We start from the raw sequence: 20,992 nt of genomic DNA, 5'->3' as shown, positions 1-20,992 counted from the left end.
CTCTCTTCCTCTCTTCTGCCCATTTCTTGAGTGGATTCTTTGTTTTTTGGGTGTTGAGTTTAAGAAGTTCTTAGTAGATCTTGGATACCAGACTTTTATCTGCAATGCCATTTGCAAATATCTTCTCCCATTCTGTAGGTTGCCTCTTAGTTTTATTCATTGTTTCCTTTGTTGTGCAGAAGTTTTTATCTTGAAGTCCCAGTAGTTCATTTTTGCTTTTGTTTCCCTGGCCTTCAGAGACATGTCTTGCAAGAAGTTGCGGTGTCCAAGGTTGAAGAGGTTGCTGCTTGTGTTCTCCTCTAGGATCTTAATGTGAGACAGGAATCAATTATCTTTCTTTCCTGATGTATTTGAGTCTTCTCTCTTTCTTGGTGAGTCTAGCTAAAAGTTCATCAGTTTTGTTTATCTTTCAAAAAAAGGCAGCTCTTATTTTCATTGACCTTTCATCTTTTTTGTCTCCATTAGATTTATTTCCACATTCCTTTGTATTATTTCCTTATTTCCACTGTTATGGAGCTTTGCTTTTATTTATTTATTTATTTTTCATCCCACTTCTTTCCCACACAAAATTAGGTCGGTTATTGGAGAACCTATGTATGGTATGTATGTATGATACCTCATATTTGGAATGATTTCTCATGAGATTTGTGTAGAAATCTCATGGGAAGTGCTCAAGTTCTCATGAGATTTGGCCTGAGATCTCACGAGATTTGCCCCAAGATCTCTCGATATCTGGACTAAGATCTCATGGGACTTGACTGAAATCTCACGAGATTTGGGCCGAGATCTCATGAGATTTGGACATAGATCATGAGTTTCCCGAGATCTCATGATATTTGAAATGAGTTCTCATGAGATTTCTACCCAAATTAAGTGTTTCCCTATCATCTCCTGAAGAAGTGTCCCTGTTTGTCAGATCAAGTGGTGCAAGTTAGTATGTAGCTGCAACTTTGTAATCTAAATATCAAAATGTGGAAAACAGTGACGCCTAATATTTGGCAAGTATGTTGTCTATTATTTAGGAGTTTCTCTTTCCTTGTGTATACACACACACACACACACACACACACACATACCCTTAATGGAACATTTTCACATAAAAGTTTATCAGTATTCCAGAAAATTCTACAGCTAAGCAAGTCAGTTTTAAAATAACCAAAGAGCAATTAAAGAGGCTTCAAATTCTATCTTTGAAAGAGAATTCTTTTTTTTAAAAGATTTTATTTATTTATTTGACAGAGAGAGGCACAGTAAGAGAGAAAATACGAGCAGGGGGAGTGGGAGTGGGAGAAGCAGGCTTCCTGCCAAGCAGGGAGCCTGATGTGGGGCTTGATTCCAGGACCCTGGGATCATGACCAGAGCCGAAGGCAGATGTTTAATGCCTGAGCCACACAGGTGCCCCGAAAGAGAATTCTTAACATTAAAAAATTATTGATCTGATGAGGGCATGTTTCATTTATGTTTCTTGGAACTCTAGTTACATGGTGTTTCTGCTTCAAAACCTTCCATTCTGACAAATAACAGTTTGTTTTATTAAAAGATTCCAGGGATTCATAAAGGGAGCATTACAGATAAAAATCCCAAGGTAATATATACTCTTATTTTCCACTTGTTTTCCCTATGTTCCTTTATTTTCTCTTGTTCTTATTTGAATAAATGAGTCTCACAAAGTAGATGCCGATATGCTTGATAGGATTACTATAGTACTGTAGTCTTGTCAGAATTTATAGGAAGAAGCATGACTAAATTATCATTAGTTCTGTTGTTTTAATACACTCTGTAAAAGATGATGCTTGGGGTGCCTGGCTGGCTCAGTCAAGAGAGCATGTGACTCTTGATCTCAGGGTCATAAGTTTGAGCCCCATGTTGGGTATAGAGATTATGTAAAATAAACAAACTTTTAAAAAATCATGCCTTATAAAACAGAGTAATAACTATCTTAATGTTTTGTGTTTAAAACCATTATCTTTCTCTAAATATATGCCTATGTGTTAACAAGGTTATGATGGAAGAGTGAAAGGGGAATGGAGCTATCTTGGTACCCTGCTACTTTTACCTCTCTTCCTCCCTACCTCCATTCACTGCCTTTCTAAAGATGCATTAAACAATAATAAAAATTGCTTTCGTATTTTTGGTGTCCACCTACAAACATAATTTTCTGTAACTGCCATAAACTTCTTTTTAAAAGGAAGCAGAAAAACCCAATGGTCAAGGTCTGGAGGCCAGATCTATCTGAGTTGGAATTGAGCTCAGCTAATTTCCCAGCTGGATGGTTTTGACACATCCCTTACTCTAAACTTTTTTTTTGCGCATTAAATAGGGATGCCTACTGTGATGGTTAATTTTATGTGGGAACTTTACTGGGATACCTAGACATTGACCAAACATTCTGGGTGTGTCTGCGAGGCTGTTTCTGGATGAGATTAACATTTGAATCCATAGGCTGAGGAAAGCAGGTTGCCCTCTCCAGTGTGGGTGGCATTATTCAATCTACTGAAGGCCTGACTAGAATAAAAAGGTGATCCCCATTTCTTCCTTGCAAAATGGTATTATACACATTTCCTCATATCATGAACCACCTTTCTACTTTCAGTTTCTATGATTTTGACTACTTAGCAATTTCATATGAGTAGAATATACAGTATTGACTGTTCTTTTGTGACTGTTTTATTTCACATAGCACAATGTTCTCGAGTTTTATCCATGTTGTAGTGTGTTACAGAATTTCCCTTTTTAAAGGTGGTATAATATTCCATTGTATGTATATACTACATTTCCTTTATCCGTTCATCTGTCACTTTTGGTTGCTTCTATCTCTTGGCTATTGTAAATAATGAAACAATGAACTTGGGTGTGCAAATATCTCTTTGAGATCCTGCTTTGAGTTCTTTCGAATGACATTGTATTTGTAGTATGCTATTATAACCCCTCTTACCTGGCCATCCCACTCCTAAATTTGTTTGCTTTTTTTAAATACAAACATTGCAGTTGGACTTGGGGCCATGGATTCTGATGAACTACATCCCTGTGTGACCTCAGAATGCACACCTTGGCACCAAGCACCTGGCAAACACAATGATAGAAGGAAAAGAGAAACCAATTTGTGTAACATTATAAAATGAGATACCTAACTTTGTGTGAAGAATGAAGCCACTTATTTACCTTGATTTCACTGTAAAATTTCCTTCTCCTTGATTTTGTCTTTCAGAAGAAAACCCTTTCAGAGTTAGCTAACCTTTCCCTATGATCGTATGGCAATCATTTCCATCCCTATCTTCTCCTTTTTTGGCTTTACTTTTGGAGGGTAGTAATAAGAACTAACCTTTTTGAATACTTCTATCAGACACTGATATATATATATATATATATATATATAGTTAACTCTTTTGTATGATAACTCATTTAATCCTCACAAAAGCCCATGAAGAGATCCTGTTTTTAGCTACATTTTGCCAATAAGAAACTGATGCACTGAGAGACTGAGTTTTCCAAGGATATTCAGGTGTGTAAAGATATAGGCTAGGGCTTATGGCAGACAGGATGGAGATGACTTTAGAGCAGCACTTGGAAGACACAAGTCTTAGAAAACAACCCCATTGTTGGGGTTCTGTGCACAGATTCACAAGGACTTGATCTGGGCTGCCATGGGGCCCTGTCAGATGAGCATTCTGGGGTGATATCTCTTCTAGCCCAGCAAGCAGCTAAGCTAACCTCACACCCCACTGACATTCCTGTGGTTGTCAAGAATTGGATAATGGGAACATTATGATCCGGGAACATGATGGCATCACAGTGGCAGTGCACAAAATGGCTCTTGATGTCTCACAGAAGAAGTTCTCCAGCAGCCTGTCATAGGAGTTCAATCCTGCCTATGTTAATTATCTTACAAAAGTATGAAAGTTCCAGCAGTTAGGCCATTTGTTTAGGTGCATTGGGCAATTTTCTATTAATTTTAGAGTAAGTGTTTTGGACACTCAGTGGACTGACCTATCAAAATATTAGTAAGAGAAGACCATGTTTTGGGGCACCTGGGTGGCTCAGTGGTTTGGGCGTCTGCCTTTGTCTCAGGTCATGATCTCGGGGTCCTGGGATCGAGCCCCGCATTGGGCTCTCTGCTCAGCGGGGAACCTGCTTCTTTCTCTCTCTCTGCCTGCCTCTCTGTCTACTTGTGATCTCTCTCTCTGTCAAATAAATAAATACAATCTTAAAAAAAAAAAAAAGATTGGCACCTGGGTGACTCAGTGGTTTAAAGCCTCTGCCTTCGGCTCTGGTCATGATACCAGGGTTCTGGGACCAAGCCCCACATCGGGCTCTCTGCTCCACGGGGAGCCAGCTTCCTCCTCTCTCTCTGCCTGCCTCTCCGCCTGCTTGTGATCTCTGTCTGTCAAATAAATGAATAAAATCTTAAAAAAAAAAAAAGAAAAAGAAAAAAGAAAAGACCATGTTCTGAAACATGGTTCAGGTCACTTTGTATATAGAATTTTGTGATGTTCAATAAATCGGTTGGAGGAAGAGACAAGTATATAAAAATACAGTGATAGGTACAAAGAAAATTGAGCAAATAAAAAAGTACACTTAACTCCAGGAAAAAAACAAAAAAGTACAAAAAGAAAGGAATGTAATTATTTATATTACATTTAGTTTAATAATATTTACATAATAAACACTAATGATTTAAGGAAAATTATGACATAACTATATTGGGAGGACAAGGGGAGCGGAGGTGTATGGTCGTGAGTATGTGGTTTAAGACCACAGAACTTTCATCATCCATGTATGAAATCAATAGATTGTTCTGAAATTGGTGTATGAAGAAATAGCAATATAAGCATATTTTTGGAAATATAACAAGAAAGAGTTAAAATAGTCATGTCAGTTTCTTAGAGCCATATGACAGGATTCTGCCAGACATGTTTAAGTAAGAAGGGGTATTAGTTCATAGAACAAGTCCTAGAACTACCACAGAACTGGCCTGGTTAGGGGGCTGCTGCAGCTGCCCCCAGAACCAGCTGCATCCACTGTGGTGAGGAAACTCAATCTGCTAAAACTAATCCCAGAATATATTGCCTCTGCTGTACTTACACCAGCAAAAATGGACTCTAGCTGCTCAGCTGATTTCCTCACATTCTTTTCTTCTAAATCAAAGTACATGAACCTTACTCACATTCCCCATTTCTGTAGCAAGGGTGGCTGGGATTTTTTCTCCTAATTCCACTTTGGTAAAGTGGGGTTCACTAATGGGAGGTTGTCAAACTATGGAGAATGCTTTTCATGAATATAGGCATATCTATGTTCGTAAATTCACAGACCATCTTCGGAAGGACACATGTAGAAGTGGCACTAGTGATTGACTTCTGACAGGAGAACAAAATGGCTGGAGGTGAGGCTAAGTGGGATTCATCATCTTTTGAATTTTGTTCTCTGTGCTTCTAGTACCAATTCAAAGACCAAATACAAGGGGCACTTAGGTGGCTCAGTTGTTTGAGCATCCGACTCTTGATCTCAGCTCAAGTCTTGATCTAAGGATCATGAGTTTAAGACCCATGTTGGGCTCCACGCTGGGTGTGAAGCCTACCTAAAATAAATAAATAAAAGTGTATAGCATTAAAAACAAAAGACAAAAAATAAATACAAATTTTTTTTTTAAACCTGGAATTAACTCCTATCTATGAAGGCTGAAGAGATAAAGAATGAGAGAGAATTAAATTTGAAGCCTGAGTGCAGCAGGTGCTTGGAGCTCCTCAGTTACCCATACTTGTCTACATCTTCACTTTTCTTGTTTTGTGAAGGATATTACCTTTAGTTTCATATTTACAGATCTGTGGTTTACCAAGTAGGTTTTTTGTTGTGCCAAACGTTCTCATATTTTCAAGGTTCTTTGCTTGGAATAGATGCATTATATTCTATTAAATATTCAAAATGTGTAAGTTATGAAAAGTGGAAGGACTTTCAATAAGAGTTATTTTTTTCAGGAGTCTAGAACTAGTTACGCCTGAGAGTTTTATAATGGCTGTACGTAGCCTTGGCCGTGTGCAGAACACATGCACATATGTTATCTATTACTTGATCCTTTGCACAAGAGCTCCATGTGATCCTTGCTATTCTTAGCTTTGTCCAAGATCTAAAATTAGAACTAGGCTAATATTACATTTCACTTGATTACCAGTCTGACCAAGGATTTTAATCATCCCGGAGCCACACTGAAAACACTTCTCCCTGAAATCCTCTCTTAGCTGGTCATCACTAACTTAGACCATGTCAGCATCCACTGACAATGGTAAGTATTTTTCAAAAACATTTCTTCCCCATTCTTCACATGGAAAGAGATGGCTGATGACTTTACTGTGTCTGAATTTGCTAGAATGTACGTCTGAATTTGGAATTGAACTTAAAAGTCTCTTCTGGGGTTTTATAGTCATGCATGTAATTGTTTTCCTCTGGAATATTGATTTCCCTAAAAGTTAGAAACATTTGTTTGTTTGTGGTATTTTTCCTTTCTTTCTTTCTTTTGCCTTCAGAAAGTGGACTCTCCCGGGTATGTCCTTGCCAAACTATGTGCTTTTCTGTTATGGTAATAATCAAGGTAGAGAACACAATTCTTTGCTGGAAGGAGAAATACATACATCATTATTGACTTGTTTTCCTCAAAGGGAAATTGGTCGCTGTTGTAGGAAAGCTGATGGCTGAATGAAGTTCAGTGGCAAACTGAAATTTGAGCATATGAATGGTTATATATGTTTAAGAATGTATCTCCCTGATAAGAGGAAGTGGAGATGCAACGTCGGGGGCTTGGGGGTAGGAAAAGAATAAATGAAACAAAATGGGATCGTGAGGGAGACAAACCATAAGAGACTCTTAATCTCACAAAACAAACTGAGGGTTGCGGCGGGGGGTTGCGGTTCGGGAGAGGGGGGTGGGATTATGGACATTGGAGAGGTTATGTGCTATGGTGAGTGCTGTGAAGTGTGTAAGCCTGGTGATTCACAGACCTGTACCCCTGGGGCTAAAAATACATTGTATGTTTTTTTTAAAAAATTAAAAAAAAAAAAGATATACACATTTACATGTAGATACTTGGGATATTTAAAAACGTTTTATTATGTGATAAATGCTTCAAACTTGCTAAAATCTGAAACAATAAATTGTAGGTTGACTATGATGTTCCCAGGGGTTTGGATGATCAGCATGTATATCCCAAGGTTTCTTGATGGTAAAAAGATCTTGCAGGCTGTTTCTGTGGAAACAGTGCATGCTTTGCTTAAAAATAAAGACCTTTTCCTACTAATATTCTGCATATTGGCAACTATATATCCATCCTTACGTTTTAAATATTTTTGTCCTCTGTAATAGAGTTATTTTGTCATCCCTCTCTGTCTCAGTCGGTCTCACACTCCCTACTTTTAAGGAAATCAGCAATTTAGAGAAGATTAATAATGAAAAGCAATAATCTCTACCTCATTCTCTCTATTACTCTAGAAGTAAGCATTTTAACCATTTCAGGATTTAGTCTTCATTGGTTATCTCCATAGGTCCTGTTTTTTGTTTTGTTTTGTTTTGTTTCAAAGGTGGTTATTATTTCTTACTAAGTTTAAGCATTATCTATGGAACTTCATTGTGAAAGATGATGCTTAAGTTCACTTACACCTCCATCGAGTTACATCTTATTTTTAGTTTCTCCCTTGATTACCTTTATAACTTGAAACAAATGCGTCAATCTCTGATTCTTGTTCTGTAAAATACAGTGTCTATGACTCCCCACTTTGAAGATGTGGCTGTTAGTGTTCTTTCCTTCTACTTCTCTATTTCCTTCTTCCACATTCTGTTTAAGTATTTATTTTATATTTTCTTTTTTTTTAACATATGGGTTTTTTTTTTAAAGATTTTAGTTATTTATTTGACAAAGATCACAAGTAGCCAGAGAGGAAGGCAGAGAGAGAGAAAGGGAAGCAGGCTCCCTGCTGAGCAGAGATCCTGATGCGGGGCTTGATCCCAGGACCCTGAGATCATGACCGAAGCCGAAGGCAGAGGCTTAACCCACTGAGCCACCCAGGCTCCCCTTATTTTATATTTTCAAGATGTGTTATACTTAATACATTCTGTTCTCTAGCCATAAATAAGTCATCCTTGCTTTTTGATAGGTTGATTTACTTAAAATTTGATTTCCATCACTCAAAAAGAAACTCTGCAGTCACTCATTTGGAAAGCCCCTGGATATCATTTATTTTTCTCTATGGATCTACATGTTCTGAACTTTTCATATAAATGGGGTCATACATGGTCTTTTGTGTCTGGCCTCTTTCACTGAGCACACTTTCATTCAAAGTTTATCCATGATGTAGCATGTATTGGTACTTACTCCTTTTTATGGCCCAATAATATTCCATTGTATGGATATACCCCATTTTGTTTATTCATTTGTCCATTGATAGCCAGTTGTTTCCATTTTTTGGCTGTTCTGAATAATGCTACTTCAAATTTCAGGTAGAAGTTTTTTTGTTTTTGCCTTTTTTTTTAGTAATCTCATTGTATATATTTACTGATATAATCTAAAAATTGTCTCCAGCTTTACTGAGATACAAGTGTAAGGTGTACAGTATGCTGATTTGATATATTGCAAAATGATTACTGCCATGGCATTGGCTCATACCTTCATCCTGTCACATGATTGCTTTTTGTGGTGTATGTAATAGAGGATTATAGTTCTGTGTCTTTGGATGAGTTTATACCTGCAGGTTCCTGACATCCTAATTACAACATGAAATATCCCCATCGCTTTAAGCTTGTTGAGCACCTCTTTCTGCTGATTTCCACCACACGGGTGCTTGTGTGTCTTTTATTTTTCTTTCACGGAGCATGTTTCTGAAGTGCATCCATGTTGTGTAGATCTCAAATCCCTCGTATGGGAATCATTGTGAATCATTACAGTATGTGACCTTTTGTATCTGGCTTCACTCATTAGGTTCTTTGTGGAGATGAAGAACTAAAAGAATTAGCAGTGAAGCTTGTGGAAAGAATTTGAAATTCCATAATGGGACAAAGGGAGTAGATGTTAAGATCTTGGCAGCAGACAAAATGGACTATGTTGTGACCAACAGAACGGTCTGGGAGAGCCTTCCAATCGGAGCATATGCTGAGTTGGAAGGAAGGTATGGGGTGATCTGTGTACACCAGGGAAGCAGGGTAGGCACCATCCTGGGGTCCTGGAGCCGCAGCCATGTGTCTCTTGGAAGAGCTGGTCTTGACTTCCACCCCAGATAATTGCTGTTGTTTGGCTTTTCTTGAGTTTTGTTCTGTGGTTCTTGAACCAAACCTGCAGCACAGTTGGATGGATCTCCAGTTTTGAGGCCATTTCTTTCTGAAGCCTGACAGCAGGATATGAGTTCTTGCTGAACAAGAATTCCAAACTGGCTAGTTGTTTCTCAGTGAACATGGTTTGTTTCCTTTGTGAATGCCTCTGGTGCTTTCCCTTAGGAAGGTGTCCTGTGCCTGACATCCCGAGATCTAGCTGTGTCCCCATGCTCTGGTTCTGTGTCAAGCCAGGTAGAAGTTTTTGTGTGAACATATGTTTTTATTTCCCTTGTGTATAAATCTAGGCATGGGTCTTTTTCTATTTTATACTTTCTTATTTTTTCCCATTTTTATACTAGACATGCCTCTTATAAACAATGCACAGGATTTTGTCTTTTATTTAATTGGACAGTATTTGTGTATTAACTTGCAATACTTAGTAATCAGGAAAATATAAATTTGTGACCATAATGAGATTTTATGCAGTAGTTTGTTAGTAAGGATGTGCATCAACAGGGACCCTTATACAGTTGTAGTAAGAGTATAAATGGGCACAATCACTTTGGAAAACAATTTGGCTCTATTTTATAAATTTGAACATTCACATATAGTATGATCCAGCAGTTCTTTCTAGGTATAGACCCAATAGAAACAATACCACTTAAGCACCATGAAAATAAGGACAAGAATTTTGGAAACAATATTGCTCATAATAGCAAAACCCTGGTACCCAAATACCCACATTCATTGGGACAGAAAAATTAAATTATGGCATAGTCATACATTTTGGAGATCATGGCATATTAGTATATGAAATGTTTTACTTTATGGAGCATATAATTTCCCATGATATGGATGTGCTATAATTTACTGATCGAAATTTATATTGTGGTGTGCCTGGGTGGCTCAGTAGGTTAAGCATCTGCCTTTGGCTCAGGTCATGATCCCGGGGTCCTGGGATGGAGCCCTGCATCAGGCTCCCTGCTCAGTGGGGAACCTGCTTTTCCCTCTCCCTCTCCACCCACCCCCCGTGTCCTCCCCCACATGTTCTCTCTCTCGCTCTACTCTCTCTCCCTCAAATAAATAAATAAAATCTTGAAAGAGAAAAAGTGTCCATGGCATAGTATTTTTATGAGGATTATTAAGTGAGAGATGATATGTAAGTGTATAAAATAGTCTTGGGAACATGGAAAGGGTACAATAAATATAAGCTATTATGATCATTTCTGGACCTAGTGAACATTCTGAAACACGTTTTTTTCTCCTCTACAATTAGGTCCTTTTTGAGATGGCATCTGTGACTCAGCTATTCAGAACCTAATGAAGTTGGTGACTCTGTGACAATGTGGAGAAATCATGTCAGAAAATGCAGTTTGTACTGGGGCTGTCAATGCTGTGAAGGAAGTTTGGGAAGAAAGAATAAAGAAACACAATGAAGACCTGAAGCGAGAGAAGGAATTTCAACAGAAGTATGCTTTAACGTGTTTGTTATTTATATTTGGTGAAAATTCAGAACATCATCATTGTAGAAAAGGGTGCTTATTAAATGCCTTAATTGTTGAATTTGGTATTTCTACTTACTGAAAACTCAAAATATAACTAAAGGGTACACCCGATTCAATTAAGTGTGGCTATGTGATGGTGGCCACAAAAAGTACAAGTGTCCATATGTGAAAATAGTAGTTATTTTTAGGTCCTCAGAAGAGTCTGTTCCATGTTCCTCGAAGTTTGATTAGTATCATTGAGTCCAGTTTTCGGTGATTGTTTGTTCAATATTATATCCCCTAGGCAACATCTGACAAGAGAAGGTACAAGAGATTCTCACCTATTTGAATAGCCATGAGTTTCAGCCAGGGTCCCTGTGGATCACCGGATTCCTTGATTTAAGCTGTACTTAAATAGTTTGGCTCTTATTTCCTCTGCGTTCTTGATATCTACCTATTTTCCTGATTGGATGTCTCCAAAACACTCTATTAATTTTGCAAGAAGAGCCACTTTCCTCATGGATCCCTACAATTCTCACCCACCAGAACTCTTTCTAAGAATCTAATCATTTTTTGTCCTTCAACATATATGAATATTGGCCCATTAATAGTTATATGTCAATTATATCTAAGTGGGAAAAAAATGCTCCTGCATCAGTTAGCAAGTACCATAAAATTCAACTAGAAATGGCTTAAGGAATAGGGAAGTCCTGAGGTAAGGCAATCCCAAAGCTTGAACAGCTTTAAAGACTGGGTTTATTTTTATCACCTTCTACTGCTAATCTCCGTGTGTCAGTCTGGGCCTCAGGTTCTCCTCTGTCTGTGTCACAGGATGACTGGTCCACTTCCAGGCATCACAGCCAGGCATCATTATGTTATCAGAAGAGTGGAAACTATTTCTGTTCCTTCAAGAATGAGGAAGCCTGGGCGCCTGGGTGGCTCAGTGGGTTAAGCCGCTGCCTTCGGCTCAGGTCATGATCTCAGGGTCCTGGGATCGAGTCCTGCGTCGGGCTCTCTGCTCAGCAGGGAGCCTGCTTCTCTCTCTCTCTCTCTCACTCTCTCTCTCTCTGCCTGCCTCTCCGTCTACTTGTGATCTCTCTCTGTCAAATAAATAAATAAAATCTTTAAAAAAAAAAAAAAAAAAAAAAAGAATGAGGAAGCCTTTCTGAGGCTCTTTAGCAAGGCTCTCCTTCACCTCTCATTGACCAGAACTGGATCATTTGTACTCTCATAATCCAGTCCCCTTCTAGGGGAATGAGCCTATATGCTTGGTTTAAACAAAATAAGATTTATAGCTGGTTACTGAGTGGGGGGGGGGTGTAATACTTGGAAATAACAGCTATTCCCCCAGTAAAGAAGAGGGGGAAAGGTTCTTGATCAGCAATTATTTTGTGTCTATTATCTGTACAAGCAAAAATCTGGATGGGGAGAGTCCATTCTTTTCAACCAAAGCCAATAAAAAAGATAATGCTGCTGACAATGATGAGGGTAGCAGCTTTTTATTATGCGCTTACTGTTTTCTAGGCACTCTGCTAAGTGGTTTGTTTGTAGCATCTCATTTAATCTTCTGAACACACAGAAACAGAGTGTCTTAATGAGGATGGATTGCATTATGAGAGAAGGAAAATCAAAGTAACGTTTTCTTTTTTTAATTTTTAAAAAAGATTTATTTATTTGAGAGAGAGAGTGGGGAGGGGGGTGAGGGACAGAGGAAAATGGAAAAAGAGAATCCCAAGCAAACTCTCCACTGAGTGGGGAGCCCGCTGAGGGGCTTGATCTCAGGACTGTAAGATCATGACCTGAGCCGCAATTAAGAGTCAGATGTTTTACTGACTGAGCTGTCCCAGTCCCCCCAAAATAATACTTTCTAAACAAGAGATGTTAACTTTTTTTGGGTATTTGATCTGAGGCTGAGTCAGATACTCAGACTTTTATCTTGTTGCTCGACTGTGCGTGGCTTCCTTTCCTAAAGTCACTTAATGGCCTCAAATGATACACCAACTGCAGCCACCATATGTGATCCCAGCTTGCAGGAATTTGCACACACTACAGCTTCTGCTAACATCCCATTGATAGGATCCATATCTAACTACAAGGATGGCTAAATGAAGTCTTGTGCCCAGTTAAATGTAGAGACTCAATTCTTGAGGAAGAAGAGGAGTAACCATCTCTGCCACACATGAGTGTTCATTTTGTCCCTTTTAAAGATGGAAAACCTGAGGGATGGGCCTAAGTAACATGTCAAAGATCACACTGCTAATAAATGCAGAACTGGTATTCATACCTAACTAGTCTGATTCAGGAGGCATGATATTTACCTCAGGGCTTTCCCTAGATTAGGCCTTTATATATAAAGCAACCCTTATGAAACCTATTATGTTTGTATGTTACAGATGTAATAAACTGGACTCTAGACTACTCTTAATAAATCCTATCTCTTTTTAAAACAGTGGGCAGATCAGGAATCCTTACTTGCTTCTAAACTCCCTAACTTCACCTATTACACATATTTAGTTAAGAACCATTTAATTGGGGCACCTGGGTGGCTCAGTTGGTTGGGCATCCAACTCTTCATTTTTGGCTCAGGTCATGATCTCAGAGTTAGGGGATCCAGTTCCTCATCAACTCTGCTTGAGATTCTCTCTCTCTCTCTCTCTCTCTCTCCCCCCCCACCTCTCCCTCTCCCTCTGACCTCCCCTGCCCCTCATGCACACTCTTTCTCAAATAAATAAATAAATAAATAAATAAGTAAATAAGTAAAATCTTTAAAAAGAAAATGATTTCAGCAACTTCAAATTCTCTCTGTGCAAAATAGGCAAGGGATAACAAGGTTAATGACATAAACTAATGTGTCTTCTCTCAGCTAAAGGTGGCTAAAGATTTATTTCAAAAAGGCTAAAGTTTAAACAGAAATTGACCTCATTGTCTTTTGATGCCAAGCTGTCTTGAAGAAATTAAGCACTTGGGTTAGAGTTGGTGTGGCAAATCTGAGAAAGCATTTAGAATATAATAAAAAGGGTTCACAGGAGGTAGAAATTTTCTATTTAAAATTGAAAGAATGTCCTGCTTTGACTAAGTAGTGGATAAATTACAGAATACTAAAGGTGAAGGAAATATTAGACATTATTTAATCCAAACCCCATTTTAATAGGGCAAGGCCCACATAGGTGGTAAGAGTTGCCCACAGTCACCAAGTTAAGTGATACATTCTAGACTTAGATCATAGAAATTCAGATCCAGAAAGAATTTAGGAATCATTATAGAGATGGAAAGAGACCGGCTGAATAATAGTTAGCCTCACTGTAAACTCATTAAGGACAGAGCTTTTTGCATGCACAATGTGCAGCATAGCATTTGACATATAATGGCTGCTTGATGAATTCTTTAAGTAAAAGTTTAGGGAATAAGACATCTGATTGCACTTGTCATTAAATCCTGTTCTGAAATACAAAGATCTTTTTGGCAATTGACTATTCAAATTAATTAAACCTATGTTCTTTGATAACTGCTTATATTTCTTTATTATGTATCATTCTAAGACACCAAAATTACAAAGATTTCAATTCTAAATGTCTTCTTTCTCATTTTTCCTATACTAAAAATTTTCTAGTATAGAAATAAAAATTTTGCAACCTTTTACCAGTTATTTTCATAGCTTGATATTATTCTTATGTATGTTTGCAATGAACCAAAAATCAATAGGAATGTGTTTTTAGAATGAAAAAGGTTTTATGCATATTCATATCTGAAAAATGAAATCTGAATAAAATTGGAATGTAATTGTATATAACTTAACTCTGAAGTTGAACTGTATTATTTCAAAGTCGTTATAAAGTTATTAACTATTGGGGTGCCTGAGTGGCTCAGTAGTTTAAGGCCTCTGCCTTCAGCTCGGGTTGTGGTCTCAGGGTCCTGGGATCGAGCCCCGCATTGGGCTCTCTGTTCGGTGGGGAGCCTGCTTCCTCCTCTCTCTCTGCCTGCCTCTCCACCTACTTGTGATCTCTGCCTGTCAAATAAATGAATAAAATCTTAAAAAAAATAAAGTTATTAACTATCTATGGATTAGGTGTCTAATAAATGCCAGTCAAAAAGACAAAGAGCTACCTCTAGTTGATGGCTCTAGGATGGCTGTGATCTAAACCATGGACACTAACAGAAGTAGGCAAGGATATGAAGAAATCGGAAGCCTCATGTGCTGCTGGAGGGAAGGCAAAATGGTACAAGCCATTTGGACATAATTTAGCAATTCCTAAAAAAAGTTAAAAGTAGAATTACAATAGGATGCAGCAATTCTACTCCTAGGACTATACCCAAGATAAAGGAAAACATATGTCTACATAAAAACTTGTTTACAAATGTTCATAGTGGCATCATTCATAAGAGCCAATAAGTGAAATTAACCCAAATGTCCATTAGCTGATGAACAGATATGTTCTTCATAATATACACCAACAAATGTGGTATATTCATGCAGTGGAAGATTCTTCTTCTATAAAAAGGACTATAGCACTGAAACGTGTTACAGCATGAGTGAACTCTGAATAAACTTATACTGTGTGGAAAGGCCACATATTGTATAATTCATTTGCATGAAATGTCCAGAATAGGCAAATTCATAGAAATAGAAAGTAGATCAGGGGTTGCAAAGGAACTGGGAAAAGGAGGAATGGGTGTGGGTTTATTTTATTGTATTTTTAAACGTTTTTATTTTATTCCAGTTTGTTAACATACAGTGTTGTATTAGTTTCTGGTGTACAATATAGTGATACAAAAATTCCCTACAACACGCGAACCTCATCACAAGCGCACTCCTTAATCCCCATCACCTATTTAACCCATCCCCCACCCACCTCTCCTCTGGTAACCATCTTGTTCTCTATAGTTAAGAGTCTGTTTCTTGGTTTGTCCCCCTCGCTCTCTTTTCTCCCCCCTTTGCATATCTGTTTTGTTTCTTAAATTCCACATATGAGTAAAATCATATGATATTTGTCTTTCTCTGACTGACATTTCACTTAGCATAATATCCACATTGTTGCAAATGGCATGATTTCATTCTTTTTTATGGCTGAGTAATATCCCATATATATATGAGTATATATACACATATCTATGCATCTATGTGTGTGTGTGTGTATATATATATATATATATATATACAAACATATGTATATATGTTTGTGTATACACCACATCTTTATCCATTCATCAGTTGATGGACACTTGGGCTATTTCCAAAATTTGGCTGTTGTAGGTAATGTTGCCCTTCATATTGGTATTTTTGTATTTCTTGGGTAAATACATAGTAGAGCAATTGCTAGATTGTAGGGTGGTTCTATTTTTAACTTTTTGAGGAAACTCCATACTGTTTTCTAGAATGGCTGCACCAGTTTGCATTGTGCCTGGAGTTTTTTTGAATGATGAAATTGTCTTGGACCAGATAGTGATGATAGTTGAGTAACTCTATGAATATATCCAAAACCATTGAGTTGTATACTTTAAAAGGATTTATATGATATGTGAATTATATATATCTCAATAAAGCTATTACTTAAAAAAATCTCTGGAGAGTTATGACACTTTCAAAACTTAAATATAGGACACTTATGATACTAATCATATTTATAATTCTTACAAAACAACTTCTTTTCTAATTTCCAGATACTATCGATCAAATGATTGTTTTTGACGGATCACTTTTTATGTAAAAGTGAATGCTACCTGTGTATGTCATTATTGGTGAACTAAAATGTTTTCTCTCTTAGGCTAGTGAGGATCTGGGAAGAACGAGTAAGCTTAACCAAGCTAAAAGAAAAGGTCATCAGGGAAGATGGAAGAATCATTTTGAAAATAGAAAAAGAAGAATGGAAGGTAAGCTTCATAGAAGTAATATTCTTCTGTATTTTGCATTTTGTGGGATAGTTAAGAAAATGATTCTGAGAGTGTATGATTAAGTCCAGAATCGTTAGAAATTCTAATTTTAATAATATACCAAATGAATTTGGGCAACATGAACAACTGAAAAGAAATATAACTTCACATTTTTTTTGGTAAAAACTCAATCAGTTTGCTTCAACTCTGCCTAAACTTAAGTCATTTGCAATTTTTCTCCTATTAATCCTACTAGTAAGCAACTTCTCATTTTCCATAAAAAAGATGACCATCTGCCTAACAAAAATCATATAGCTTTTCCAAAACAAATATTGAGCTTAAAGTCCACAAAATGGAATAGGATATTCATCTTATTCAAGGTCTACTACCTGATTCATATTCTTTCTCATAAATACACACATGCAGTTGCTTGATTACATTAGTCATGCTCTGATTTTTATAAGGGTATTTATACTTTGGGTCAGTGTTTGTTTTCATACATGTAGGTATAGTTAGCTAGTGGTTTATTTTCTCTGGGCTATTTTAGGTAAACAGAAAAAGGCGTAGAGTTCAGAAAGGTTGAAACTCTTAAAACCTTTAAATAAAAAATATGTAAAAAACTTAGAAAATATTTCAAAACATAAGGCAAAGAGAAATTTGAATTATTGATTAAAATGATTTTTGTTTCTCTAACCACCACATTCTCATTTCCAACTACATATGTACTCTAAAAAAGTCTAATACAACAATATCTTTAGGAATTGATATATGGGTGTGCACTATTGACCAAAATACATTATCTTTGTTTATTGTGGTAGGGGTTTGAAGGTTTACTACTCCTACCCACAAAGAAGATGTCTTAAAACTTGGAAGTAACACAAAGCACTTGGAAATATAACCCATTAAGGAAAAAATAATCCAAAAAACACAAATCAAGTAATATCTCTACAATTATATTTCAGTGTGACATGATACTAAAATAATTTAAGTAATATGGTAATTCTGTCATTTCTTTTACTTGAGTTTAGACCCTCCCTTCTTCTCTACTAAAACTGCGTCAGCTACAGGAATGGCAACTTCATAGAACTGGTTTATTGAAAATTCCTGAATTCATTGGAAGATTCCAGAACCTCATTGTATTAGATTTATCTCGAAACACAATTTCAGAGATACCTCGAGGAATTGGTAAGGAAGATTGACTTTATTCCCTCATTTTTTCTGAGGATTTTTTTGATACATGGAATAATGACATCATTTTTACATAGCCCCGAGTCTTGAGAAAATTGTAGACATCTAAATTGAAGCTTTCAGAAGATCCAAGTTTCTGGGATTTACAGAAGCGATTTAAGATAAGATTTCAAGGCAAGAAAAGTCTCTTTGGAAACATTGTATGTATTCTGGAAACAATGTCTTTTGTTCAGTTAATCCTCCTAGAAGAAAACAGGTTGAAGGTAAGAAAGATAGATTCCTTAGATGAGAAAAAATCCCCAAATGGAAAATTGGCCACAATAAAGGAGATGAAACAAGATTGAAAAAAAAAAAAAAAAAAACCCACACATTTTTTTGCTTATAGCACAGATAAACCCCCTTATTTTTAGAAGGGGCAGGATAGGAACTGGGAAAAGGGAAGAACCTGAGAAGTATGATTTGCCAATATGAAACTGGCAAGTAAGTTATGCTGTCATAACTGGAAACATTATTTTATATCCATCTGCTCTCTATTGTGTATTATTTTCTTGTAGGACTGCTCACTAAACTTCAAGAGCTGATTCTTAGTTACAACAAAATCAAGACTGTCCCCAGGGAACTAAGTCATTGTGCCAGCTTGGAGAAACTAGAACTTGCTGTAAACAGAGACATCTGTGATCTTCCACAAGAGGTCAGAAAGACATCAGTGTCTATTACTTTATTCTCCACCTACAACTGGTTTACTTCTTAACTGTGTGATCGCCAAAAATACACTAACGAAGCAATGCTATAAACTTTATTTCAGAAAATATTTAGTGATAATCCTTTCCTATTACTATAACACATATTTTTATTTAGAGAAATACCTACTTAGCATAAAAGATACTTCTATTATTGTCACAGTACAGACATCATTTGTGATCTCCTTAAAGGCCAGAGCAAGAGTCTTCCTTATTTCTATTTCCAGAATTGAAGGCACAGCCTAAGTTGCAGTTGTTACTTAATAAGTGCTTGTTGGATAAATGATTACCACAAAGCACAGACAATGTGGTGATGGAGAATCTCTTTTGTTTACTACTTGGTGTTTATAGAGTGATCAGTGTCTGAGATAGAGGTGAAGTGGTAAGAAATGAGTTCTTCAGTATCAGAAAAGTGTTCCTTTGCTAGTTTCTTAATTTCTGCCAAGTAAAAGCAAAGCAATGGGTTTGCAGAGCCTTCAAACTTTGATTTGTTATGATGACTTGTTATTAGTAAAACCAAGCTGATCATAGAGATGTAGACACTTTCAAACATATTTCAAACATATTTAATGATCTTACAATCAGCAAATTTCCAAGGTATTGACTTTGCAAGACGAAACGTAAGAAACATAGTAAGACGCAAAACAAAGTAGAAAGCCTATTCCCTTCTCCCATTCTCCACTATTTTTTGTGAGAATATCACTTTTCTCTCCCACACCAGTAAATATATCACCAATTATTGTTGCTCTTGCAGATAAAGCATAGTTTCTACATTTATATCTGTCTCCTCTTTTAATAGTTCAACTTAATGAAACATATGCACTTATTTATGATGAAAATGATGATCATGGAGACAATTTCTTTATAAGAGGGCAAATAAATATTTTATTTTGAACTTTTTTTTAAAAAAGTAACATATAATGTATTATTTGCTTCAGGGCTACAGGTCTGTGAATCATCAGTCTTAACCCAATTCACAGCACTCACCAGGGCACATCCCCTCCCCAGTGTCCATAACCCAGCCACTCTATCCCACCCCCCAGCAACCCTCAGTTTATTTCCTGAGCTTAAGAGTCTCTTATGGTTTGTCTTATTTTGAACTTCTAATTCCTGTGATTTTCTTTCTAGTATTGGCTCCATCACTAAAAATGCTGTATGAATTTGGGCAAGTCTATTAACCTGTGTTTGCCTTAATTTTTTCACATAAGAAATAGGTTTTATTGGGGGCACCTGAGTGGGTGATTCAGTTAAGTGCCTTCGGCTTGGGTCATGATCCCAGGGTCCTGGGATGGAGCCCCGTATCTTATCGGGCTCCCTCCTCAGCAGGAACCCTGCTTCTCCCTCTCCCATCCCACTCCCCCTGCTTGTGTTCACTTTCTCACTATGTTTCTCTCTGTCAAATAAATAAATAAAATATTTAAAAAATACATTTTATTGGAACAAATACTAAACTGAGATCTTAAGCCTGAGATTACTTCCAAGTATGCCTCTAAGTTAGCTGGGTAGCCTTGAACTCACCACTTTCTATAAGGTCTCCATTTTCACATATGCAAAATAAAGACTTATTATCATGTTAATATCTTTTCATATAAAATCAAAGCGTTCTAGTAGGACTGAGAAATCAGTAACAGGAGGAGACTTATCTCTCAGCCACTACATTGCACATACTGTATACACACAAACATATTTACGCCAATGTGAGAACAACCTTTTTATACTCCATTCTAAACCATTGAAAATTTTTAAAGTCTGATGAAAGATTTTGAAAAAATGTTTTATTTGTGACTTGAATTCTAAGGCTGGACAAATGTTACCTACTAAATGGAAACCTCCTATTTTTTGCATTGCCCACAAAACACTGTATTTGTGCTTTTTTGTATGTGTGATGTTAAAGATATGGAACAAATCTTAACATTCCCTGAGATAAAAATAAAACAGAACTTGCCTAGATAAATGGAAATTCTTTTGGAAAAGTTAACTGAGTTCTCACATTTTGAAACTTATACTACAGTGTTATACAGAAAGTTTAGAAATTTTGTGGCTTTAGGTCCATGAAAACTTGAGTGCACATCACACATCATTTCTAGTTACATGGCCTCTCTCAACCACTTTGTCCATAAAACAGAAATAAGATATTTATCTTAGAAAGTTGATGAATAAACTAGAGTTGTAAGAATCAACATGAATACACTGAGACACTGATATTAAGAGAAAAAAGCAATTTCAGGGATGTAGAGTTTCATAATCTTCAAATAAAAATACTAACTTCTGTTTGTGAAAACATATAATAGTAATTACAGAAAAATATATAAAAACATATATAAACGGGGCACCTGGGTGGCTCAGTGGGTTAAGCCTCTGCCTTTGGCTCAGGTCATGATCTTGGGGTCCTGGGATTGAGCCCCACATCAGGCTCAGTGGGGA

General features: G+C 36.9%; 1 protein-coding gene and 1 pseudogene across 1 annotated transcript in view; one reads left to right on the top strand and one right to left on the bottom strand.

Annotated features, from left to right (window-relative positions):
* The first annotated feature begins 6,178 nt into the window (after positions 1-6,178).
* The window catches only part of LOC111143266 (leucine rich repeat containing 39), a 21,309-nt gene continuing 6,495 nt past the window's right edge, over positions 6,179-20,992 (top strand). The window contains exons 1-5 of the mRNA XM_022496890.1: positions 6,179-6,277; positions 10,565-10,757; positions 16,535-16,640; positions 17,669-17,825; positions 18,383-18,519. Of these exons, the coding sequence (XP_022352598.1) occupies positions 10,645-10,757; positions 16,535-16,640; positions 17,669-17,825; positions 18,383-18,519 (513 nt within the window). The 5' untranslated portion in view covers positions 6,179-6,277; positions 10,565-10,644. The remainder of the gene's footprint in view (positions 6,278-10,564; positions 10,758-16,534; positions 16,641-17,668; positions 17,826-18,382; positions 18,520-20,992) is intronic.
* On the bottom strand, positions 8,956-9,517 carry LOC111143267 (annotated as a pseudogene).

This window comes from Enhydra lutris, unplaced genomic scaffold, assembly GCF_002288905.1.
Source record: "Enhydra lutris kenyoni isolate GAN:26980312 unplaced genomic scaffold, ASM228890v2 scaffoldscaffold9, whole genome shotgun sequence".
Classification (NCBI taxonomy): domain Eukaryota; kingdom Metazoa; phylum Chordata; class Mammalia; order Carnivora; family Mustelidae; genus Enhydra; species Enhydra lutris.
This window is presented reverse-complemented; position numbering and strand designations above follow the sequence as displayed.